The 10256-nt window shown below is 42.8% G+C and overlaps 1 protein-coding gene across 1 annotated transcript; it reads right to left on the minus strand.

Annotated features, from left to right (window-relative positions):
- Positions 1-2251: 2251 nt before the first annotated feature.
- LOC121198478 (zinc finger protein PLAGL2-like) lies at positions 2252-8683 on the minus strand. Its single transcript, XM_041062663.1, has 2 exons — positions 8549-8683; positions 2252-5530 (listed from the first exon to the last, which is right to left on the minus strand). Exon 2 carries the CDS (start codon positions 5081-5083, stop codon positions 3788-3790), a length of 1296 nt encoding a protein of 431 aa, XP_040918597.1. The 5' UTR covers positions 5084-5530; positions 8549-8683; the 3' UTR covers positions 2252-3787.
- Positions 8684-10256: the final 1573 nt, after the last annotated feature.

Consider the following 10256-nt stretch of genomic DNA (forward strand, 5'->3'; position numbering starts at 1 on the left):
CCAGACTGAAGAGGCAGAGACACAACAAATGTGATGTAGAGTGAACTGACAGATTATGTGGTACTTGTTAAACTAGACATCATTCTGCTGTAAGCTAACCTCAGTAAAAACTATGGAGGCTACAAAGTACATGTGCTTGTTCTGACAAAAATAAACTATATACAGTCATTTTCTCTGCAGTTATACGGACAGTCGCCTGTCTCCTCTCTGAGGTAGTAAATAAGTAGAAATATCATTAAAGGCAAATACAGAGAACTATGCTTGACTCTGGGATACACCACTAAGAGTTGCAGCATGTACCCAGTCCTTCAAAGTTGAATTCTGAACATATCCCCATCTTCAACAGTGGTAACAAAAAAAACAAAGAAAAAAAAACTGCCTAACTGTTACGTGTTAAAACTATTTCTAATGATTTTTTTTTTTTTTTTTTTTTGCAGAAAGATACATGACAAGGTAGAGGTAGAAAGTTTGACTGAATTATAATATCAATGTCTGCCGCTAGATAAAAAGAGTTTAGATTCATAAAATCTACCTTTTATAGTTTCAATCTAATGGCACAAGTAAGAGCCAACATAACTAAAAGCAAATAAAAAGAACAACAGAAACCCACAGTTCTGCATGTTTGAGGTACAGATCAAATTCATCCAACATTTCTTTCTTTTTTTTTTTTTTTTTAAATGTTGTAAGTGCTTAAACCCAGTCAAGAGATTAGACACTCTTAGAGAGGCACAACAGTAGCGTTTTAAGACATTGGTGCAACACTTTGAGGTTCGTTACAGTTCTAGTGAGAGGAGTCCTTCAATATACGGTTTGTTGAATTAAGGCAGAAGAGACAGACAGAAAAGACAGCATCATCCGACGCTCGAAACCCTAAATATCTTCTTTCCCATATCACATCAATCACTCACAACATCCAGCTGGAGGTGCCCCTGCATCTCCTTTACACATGATCAATTTTCATGAGTGGAGCGTCAATTATTGGGAGGCTTCTGTTTAGGATCCATTATTCCCACTTTCACGCTGCAGTGTGACTCGGTTAAATGAACCTTGAGTGAGCTTTCCTGAACCTCCGCAGCAAAGACAAGGCCAGGATGACGGGTTCGGTGGGGGGTGGGGGGGTCATCTTTTAGTCCTAAGGATATCAGAAACTCTTGCGATCCATCACAGCCTTGGGGAAATTGGTGTAAATACCAACAGTGACGTCAAAAAAAGGTGAGAAATACAAGTGCTCTGGAGGGCCTTTTGAAGAATTTCTGCTGCATTCTATTAAAAAATAAAAGCTGGAAATTCAGACTAAGCAGGTCACAGTTACAGCCTGCTCAGATCCAGTGGTACAGTTCGAAAAGAATAAAACGGGTAACAGAGAGCACGTCTAGATCACAAAGCTATTCCCAAGTGCCTTAGGTCATGTCATCTAACTAGGGTTGCCACCTTCCACTATGGAAAATATGGAAATGGGGGTGAGGGGCTGGAAGACCTGTGCTACATACACAAATACATAGATTAACATATTGCAAAGTGCTTTTATGTTTCTTACTATAACACAAGGTACAGGTGGGCCTGAGAATGACAGTTACCGCTTTTGATCTTCAGTTTCTCATGGGTTGAGAAATAGTTACAGGAGTTATTTTTCCATCTGCACTGCATGTAGTAGGCACTTTTAAGACATTCACATACAGACACACACAGAGCACCAAAAGCCAGGCACACACGGATCAAAAGACCCAGCTGTGTGCAGACTCAGAGCTGCAGTTTATGCTACACAACTCTTTTCTGAGACAATGGAAATGAAATGTGTTGTCAGGACTGTTAAAACTCAGCTACACGTGCCACAATGAAAGTTTTTCATTTCACACATTTATCTAGTTCTGATCCAGGAATATTGTGCTAATGCCAGAATTAGGCTTCTCTAGGCTGCACATAATTGAACGTGCTTGGGTGACACCCGTGGGTGCGCTTCTTTTATACAGTTGTTTGTTTGCTTTCATGTCTGTTTGGAACCTGCATCCTGACAAGAACTGCACTGTTGAGATTTGGGAGGCGTGCACATGCGTTCCCGGCCTACGGTTACCCATAAGACCTATCTTCTGAGAAGCAGGATACCATAAGTGTTTTCCTAGCCCCCCAACTTAAAAGTCACTAAAAAGACTGCCTACAACCAGGAAAGTTCCTAATTTTCACCTGAGTGTGTGTTCTGTGAGATGGCTATCAGAGCTAACTTCTATCATATCTAGGGGGAAAATTTTTTTTAAATGTATTTTATAAAGGACAGATAGCAACCCTGAGATCAATGACATGGTTGGCACAGAGTGTCAGCAACTGAACATTTCCAGAGTTCTCATCTTTTAACATGGCAGATTCAAGGGCTTTAAGGACCGTACGGCAAATGATCTGCTCTCTGAGGCCCCAATCAGAGGTGCAGAGGAGCAAGACATGCTAAGGATGCTGAGAACATCGCAGGAAGGAGGAAACAGATGAGCTGTGACTGACAACAGTTAGGAAGCTGTTGGTTGCCAGTGGCAGTTAACAGGTGACCTGTACTGTTCTCTGTCTGAAAGGTATCTGTTGTGTCAAATGCTCTGGGTCAAAGGGTCAGAACACTTTATAAAAAAAAAAAAAAAAAAAGGTATTAAAACACATCTACCCATAGACAGCAGTTGGAGCGGCAGCTTTCTGCCTTCTGTGACTTCGCATAACTTTGACTTTTAATGACCTTAACTTAAGTGCATTTTAATCTAGTGATGCTACATAATGTAGCTGAACAAAAAGAAAAGTAGCTGCGTAGTAGCATTACGAGTTTGTGTTACCATGCTGGTGTGACCTCAGATAACTCCACCTAAAACATCTCAGGGCTTCCGACATGGAATTCCAGCTCAGAGAACCTCTCCATTATATTTTACCCAATTTAGAACATCAGAGTTTGAGACTCCTGACATTACTCAAATGCTCTCGCTGTTCAATTCCAGCAACATGTGACATTTTTGATTTACTAGTTGTTCTAATAATAGATTACATAGATAGGTTTACAGTATTCTCAAGATGTAGTAAGTGCAGTCAAGCTTTACAGTTAACTATCTGTTACTGACTGTACTGACATTTAAAATATGCCAAATTCTAACAAAGCCTAATTCTAACTTAAGGGTTCAATTTTACCACCACTTGAAGTGGCTGATGATAAATTTGGTTCTTTCATATTCCCATCTGTTGATGCACTTGGGCCCATCAGTTTCTGGATGACTGGCTGGGAAGCTCTTTATTACATATTAAGCGTTAAGCACCAGATATCATATACAAACGGTGCTGCTGAGCTTACAGTTTCTTTCTTCTTTTGCATGTACTCACTAACTGAAACTGAGTACATCTTACAGCAAATTTCTCCCCCTGTAAAGATGTTTGTGTTCCAGTATTGTAAAAAAAATGTAAAAACCTTAAGTCAGCTTCAGTAAGGAGGGTGACATTTTCTTAAACATGACACAAAACTAGATAAAATATTCCCTAACGTGGTAATAGGTCTGATGAAAAGAGATACTCTGTTTTGGTTGCAGTGAGACCATCACATTTCCTCAAACTTTCAAGCTTCTATAAAAAAAAAACGAACTGAGGTAATACTGATGAGGTGATCTGTTGTGTTCAAAAACAAAATACTAAGATTAGCATCATAAGCACCGACAGGCTAAAGTTACACATTTGTTTTACAATAAAGATGCCATTCTCATGTTTTACCCTTTTCCAAGAAAAAAAATCCATGAGCACCAACAAAAGGCAATGTTTGTGGGGAAAAGGCTGCTTACTGCTGAAAGGTCTGATAGTAATGAGGTAGGGAGCTGGAAGTGCTCATAGCAGGACTGCTGTATGCCTGAGGTAGTTGGCTGTGGTTGTGGGCTCCAGGGCCCTGGGGTACGTGAGCCTGGGGAGGCTGGAAGAAGGTGAAAGGCCCTGGACCCTGGGAGGACAGCCCAGTGGAAGAGGTTGGAGAGGAAGTGGTTGTGGTGGTGGGTGGATAGCTCATCACTAACCCTCCCATCCCCATGTGAGGGCTGTAGGGTGGCAGGCTGAAAGGCAAGAAACCCAGCAGGGGCCCGAGGTCCATGTTGGTGGTGCAGGACAGCTCGGCTGAGGAGACAGCAGGGCTCCGACACAGCAGGTGGGAGTCGCCACCGGAACCCACCCCTTCACCCAGCACCTCCCTTTGGGGGGAGGCAGAAGTAGAGGTAGAGGAGTTGACTGCACTCAGGTGAGGTGGGGGGGCACTCTGTAGGTCCAGCAGGAAACTGTCCACGTCTGCACGAGGATATGAGGTAGATCCATGCTGGTACCTGGCCATGTTGCTGTAGGGCTGCTGCTGTGGAGCTGCTGAAGGCTGTAAGTGATGGTGGTGAGGGTGAGGAGACTGGGGGGGCATGTGGCGACCCACACCCATGCTTGAGGACAGGGAGCCCTGCATAAGGCCATGAGGGTGGCCCATCCCATGAACGGGATTGGCCATGGGGTAGGAGTTGTACATGTCCCTGGGGAAAGTCTCCATGGGCTCCTTGGAGATGGAGCCCATGTCAGAGGTCACAGGGCTGGGCTCCTCCTTCACTGGGCACTGGGTGGCAGGGGTCGGCGTCGCCACAGGAGTACTGGGAGCACAGGGGGGCATCAACCCTGACTCCTGGGCATGGCTCTTCTTCAAGTGGCGGGTCAGGTGGTCTCTACGGCCAAAGCGCTGAGCACAGCGCGGGCACAGGAAATCACGGCGTCCAGTGTGAACCACAGCGTGACGCCGTACATCCTTACGCGTGTAAAAGCGGCGATCGCATCGCTCACACGAATACTTCCTCTCCCTCACAGGCACAGCAGCATTTGTGTTGCCCTCTGATGGCGGAGGCCTGTCTGTATGGCCGCCCAGGTGCTCCAGCAGGGACGGTGCCCCCTCCGGGCAGGGCAGGCCCGCCGCAGTGCTGTGGGCTGCCACCAGGTGGCGTCTATAACCCAACTGGGTGTTGTACTGTTTCCCACACTCCTGGCAGTGAAAGAGCTGCCTGCTGGCTGGGTGGCTCTCCTGCAGCTGGCTCTTCAGATGGTCCTGCTGGTGGAACATGGTCTAACAGAAGGAACAGTAACGGCTCTGTTGATGCACAGGGACTCTGGCCAAGAGCCGGAGCAGACACAGACAAGACTCATGAGGATTCTCCAGATCACTGACCATCAGCCTACAGACCTCTGGTCGTTTTGTTAACTTAGAGTGCTAGAATCAATGCTAAGTGCTGTTTGTTGACTGTGTGATGGTTTCTTCCGACAATGATTAGTGGTCTGTCCTGCCTTGCTGGGGCAAGCCTGTGTCCAGCACTTGGTTTCTGTGACAGCAGCTGCCATAGCAACCCCAAAAGGGCTGCGGTGATGAGGAGCTTTGCAAGCCCTGACTGGATCTGTGTGTTTCCTCTGAAGAGCTCTTGTGTCGGCCCGCAGTCTATTTTAGTATTCAGCAGCCCTGAATGCCACAGATATAGCAGCTGAATCACAGAAGCAGCTCAACATCCTTGCAGACCTGCAAACCAGAAAACAGTGTCACTTTGTGCAAATGCTACCTATTAATGGTATAGCTAATATGGCAGTAACTGTGTGAGAACAAAATGTAATTCATGCATTTTACTCTGCAAGTCCATGTAGTAAAGGCAATACATACTGACTTTCTGTATATCTTTTGACTATTGGCAATTTTGACTCACTTCAATGTTTTTCAAAACATTAAATGTAATGTTTAACAAAACATAAAAACTTTTGGGCCTTAATCTATTTTTGCTGCTTTATCAGTGTTATCAGTATTATCACCACTTTATAACAACTCTGTTTCTACCACAGAAGAACATATGTCTAATTAACTATTTATCATTATCATTATCATTATTATCGGATTCTGACAGCCACTTCTTTTTTGGATCTGGTTCCTGTTTGACAAAACATCCAAATGTGTTTAGCTCCAATGATATCTCTTATTAAACCTGTTAACCTCCATAGCAATTTAAAACTAAAGAGCAATGAGTCTGAGGGACAGGCCCAGAGGAAATGAGTAATATAGCTGAGGAAATGTGACCAAAAGCACCCAGAAAACAAAGAGATGTGGAGAAGTCACTGGTAAGAGTGAGTGAGTGAGTGAGTGAGTGTGTGACAGGAGGGGAGAGAGCATGCTATGTAACGTTACCTCCACAGTACAAACAGTTTTAATAATCATATAGCATCAATATTCTCTGTTCCTGAGACTGACAGCAATTAATGAAATCCCCCTTTCCTGGTTTTAAAACTTCAGGATTATAAAAACCTTGACTAAGCCTTGCGTACCCCCTCCAGTTTAGTGACATGAGGCAAATAACAGATTCTGAGGCTCAGGAACTATGATTTTCGATGTTTACTAAACATCCAACCGAAATCAGTTATGTGTGTACATTTAGGACTGATGTTTCTTGTTTAATTACGGCACATTGCTGGCATGTGGCCATGGTATAAGCAGGATAACACTCCCCATATGAATAGTATATTCTTTGATTGTAAAGGATTACAATGATTACAATCATGGAAGACACAACTTGTCAGGTATTATCCCTTACAAGTCTGCTACACACGTAATTAACATGTCATGTCTTCTTTGCATATTGATTTATTTAAGAGAGACAGTGCACATCAGTAAACACTGCTGTAAATCAGTCAAATGTCAGTTTTATATTATATAGTACATTCTCAGGTTACAGCTGCAGGTTGTAAAAAATAACCTGCCTCACGCCAAAAACTGTCTGGCTTTTCACACAGTAAGTTTTTTAAGTTTTATTATTTTTATTATCCCTCAAACTGGGGAGACTGATTATCCTCTGCATTTTACCCACAGCAAGTGAACGAAACACATACACACAAGCATATACTAGATACGCTGGGGCAGAGGGCTGCCAACTAAGGCGCCCGGGAAGCTGGGGTGGATCGGTGCCTTGCCCAGCCATGGCCACAGAGGGAGAAGGGGCATGTCTCCTTCACCACCACCCACACATAGCCGCGTACTTTACTTGCTGCACCACGGCCGCCCCGTAAAAACTGATTATAGATCCGATATGATTCTTCTAGTTTTATGTATTCATAAAAAGTTTTGAATTACATTGGATTTTACATAAGAAAATGTTAGTGCTTCAAATCCTTTAAAATCACTAATGATACATAAGTCTCTGTATTAAAAGTTTGTATTTTGAATGTTTGTGATGATGCCACCCTTTGGGGGGTTTATTTACCTCCATATGTATGAAACACTGTTGAGTTGTACACTTTGATCCAAATAGGGTAAAAATAATGCTCCCAGATTCACCAGATCAACTTTCAATGCCGCTAGTGTAAAAAAAAATATTAACCCTTAGTAACTGCCAAAACTAAACAAAACCTTCTGACAGAAAGTATTATTCAGTAATTCACTTCCTTTCTTGTTAATAATTCATGTTTTTCTAAACATACTGTGTGTTTCTAGCAACACCGTGTTAGCTTGACTCTCAATATCCTGACTTTCCCTACCCTGTCTGACACTCAGCACCAAGCCCACTGATTAAGTACTGTAATTCCCTTAGTGACAAACTTGTGATTTGAGAATATGAAAACGAAACTGATTTTAAAGTACAAACTCGTAAAATGAACATGGTGCCTATTTGCAACTGCTGAAGAGTGTACATCAAGTATTTAGACCTGCAAGGAGCTGGGCCACTGCTCCCATCAATAATGTAACTGGACTAAACAGGACAATGCATCAGAATGAGGACCTTTACTTTATTTACAACAGGCCTTTATTTACAACAGTTATTGTAAATACCTTAATTTTACCTATAATATTTGCATTTAAGACTTTTGTTTGTTCTGTCACTTATTTCAATCAAGTACAAATTTACATATACTACCACTGAATGTTTTCATATCATTATACAAGAGGCAAAGATATCTTGATAAAACGACTTAATTTAATTACTCCTGAGTCAGGAGTACGGTGATGGGAGCTGGTAGTGCCATCTTGTGGGTCCTCAGCGTGGAGCTGCCATTAAGGTTTAATCCCCACTCTTACTCTGCTCCTATTCTCCACATTATGTTAAGCGAACTACTCAAACGCTTGTTTGGAAGGGACAGAAAACAGGTGGGGGAAACTTACACCCAGGCTAGCGGAAGCTTTACTGAAATGCCGAAGTTTTAACTGGTATAAACTGGTGGGACAGGGTCATTGCCGGACCGGGGCTAAATTTGATTGCTAGCTTGGCTGCGTCCACAAAATTCGGCAGCGGAGTTGAAATTGGGTTTAGCGGTTGGAGGTTTGCGTGTATTAACACTGTTTTTTTTTCATATCTAGGAAATCCACCGAGTATCGTTAGTGTGACTGTGGGTGAAGTTAGACAGTTAGTCGAGCCAGCATGCTGGGTAAAAAACAAAAGATCAGCGGTTCACTAAGTTGTATCGGAGTTTGTCTTGCTGGAGCTAACTCCTCTATGTTTTACCGAACGGGGTTAAGACTCCGGCCCCCAGGGTCAGTACGCACGGATAAAATGCTACCTACCGAGTGGGCCTCGGTCCAGCTCTTCGTCCAGCCTCCATTCCGTCTCCACATCGACATTTTGGAACAAGTTTTAAAGATGTTTATTAGAGTCCGGGCCTGGACGGCTGGGCGCCGCGCTGGAAGCCATGCATTCTGGGAGAGTGACGTCACGCCCCGGGCTCAGAGGAACTCCAGCAGTAGTGTCGGGATGTTGGAGTGCTATTTATCCTCGGTACACGCCGGCCGCGGATTCATATACCCATCGGGCATTTCGAGAATTTTGAGTTTTCCAGTGTTGTTCACCTTTCAGGCAAACCTGAACTATACAATATCTACCCCAAATAATTTTTACTTAATTGTGATAAGAAAAAACTTGATGTTACGTTTACAGTAAATAAACAGTCACGAATCATGACAGAAGCAGAAATTAAAGGAACAAATTGAGACAACAGAAGTATTTATATAAAAATGTAAAACAATTATTGACACATACAGACATGAAAAGTTGTATCACTTAAAGTCCACAGGAATAATGTTCAGTGTGTTAGTACAAGAGCTGGTACCAGCAGCTGTTGAAGGTTTTAATGCTTTTATTTATATGGCTGGCAGTTTGTTTGGTAACATGTAGTAGGTGAGTAGGCAGGAGAAGGTGAAATCTTAGGCATACAGTTATGGAGGTACTATGTATCAATGCAAATTCAGTTTGTATTAAAAAAAATACCTGCAGAAAAAAATTGTCAGGTTTCTGCCTGAGCTTTCCTCAGATGTTCTTCCTTCATTAGGATTTCCAGTTTTGGCACTGAATAATTAATGATCCTGCATCATCCAGTGGCTTCTTCCAGCATTTTGAATCTGCACTGCAAGAATGCATTTTCTGTAAAATTTCTGTTAAATCTGCATTGTTACTTATACATAAGAACAACCCAGGGTAATGTGCACGGTAACGCCAGTGGGAAAGAAATGCTTACATTAAGAAAAAAAAGGCCTCCTCAATGTCAACTCTTTATTTTACTGAGGGGCTAACATCAAAGATGCAACTCCTTCACCCACAACCCCATGGGAGAAAAGAATAAGTTGTGATGCACTGAATGTCACCTCACAGGAGCTTCAGGAAGCTGACTGTCTCTGTTGTCCAGTCGTCTCTCAGATCCAAACAAGCCACCCAATGAGAAAAGTGTAAACGTTCTTTTAGTTAGTTGTCCAACAGGAGCATGTCCAATAATTTACAAACTCTTTTGGGATACTTTAAGGGAACGTATGTTTTGCATGTATAAGGCAAGCAAAACATGTATTACTAAATAGGATACCAATCAAGTAAAAACAGATATAGAATGTGCAAAAACAGACACAAAACACATACGACTGGACAACAACATGACTGCAGAGATGCAAAATGACCACACAAAGAGACAAAACAAGTAAAAATAGATGCAAAATGGCAAAAGAGTCTATTTCAATCTTATTTAGGAGGGATGGGGGACCTTTTACATCTTTGTGCCCAGGGGCCCATAGTTTTATAATCTATCCAAGCCCAGTTCCCGGAACAAGCGCACCTCAAATGACAGGCAGAGAGAGCTAAAGCAGAGACAGACAGGGCCGGTACAGACTTTATGGATTTTTTGACGGTTCACCGGCCCACCAGTGGCCCTCTGGGATTTGTCCCAGATTGCCCCATGGCTAGTACGTCGCTGAGCTATAGTCTCTTCTCCTCTGGCAAGATGTCCATACT

This window comes from Toxotes jaculatrix, chromosome 2 (assembly GCF_017976425.1).
Source record: "Toxotes jaculatrix isolate fToxJac2 chromosome 2, fToxJac2.pri, whole genome shotgun sequence".
Taxonomy (NCBI): domain Eukaryota; kingdom Metazoa; phylum Chordata; class Actinopteri; family Toxotidae; genus Toxotes; species Toxotes jaculatrix.

Bases quoted from the DNA above. Each gene is read 5' to 3' on its own strand.
- LOC121198478 (XM_041062663.1), bottom strand. From the start codon at position 5,083: ATGTTCCACCAGCAGGACCATCTGAAGAGCCAGCTGCAGGAGAGCCAC.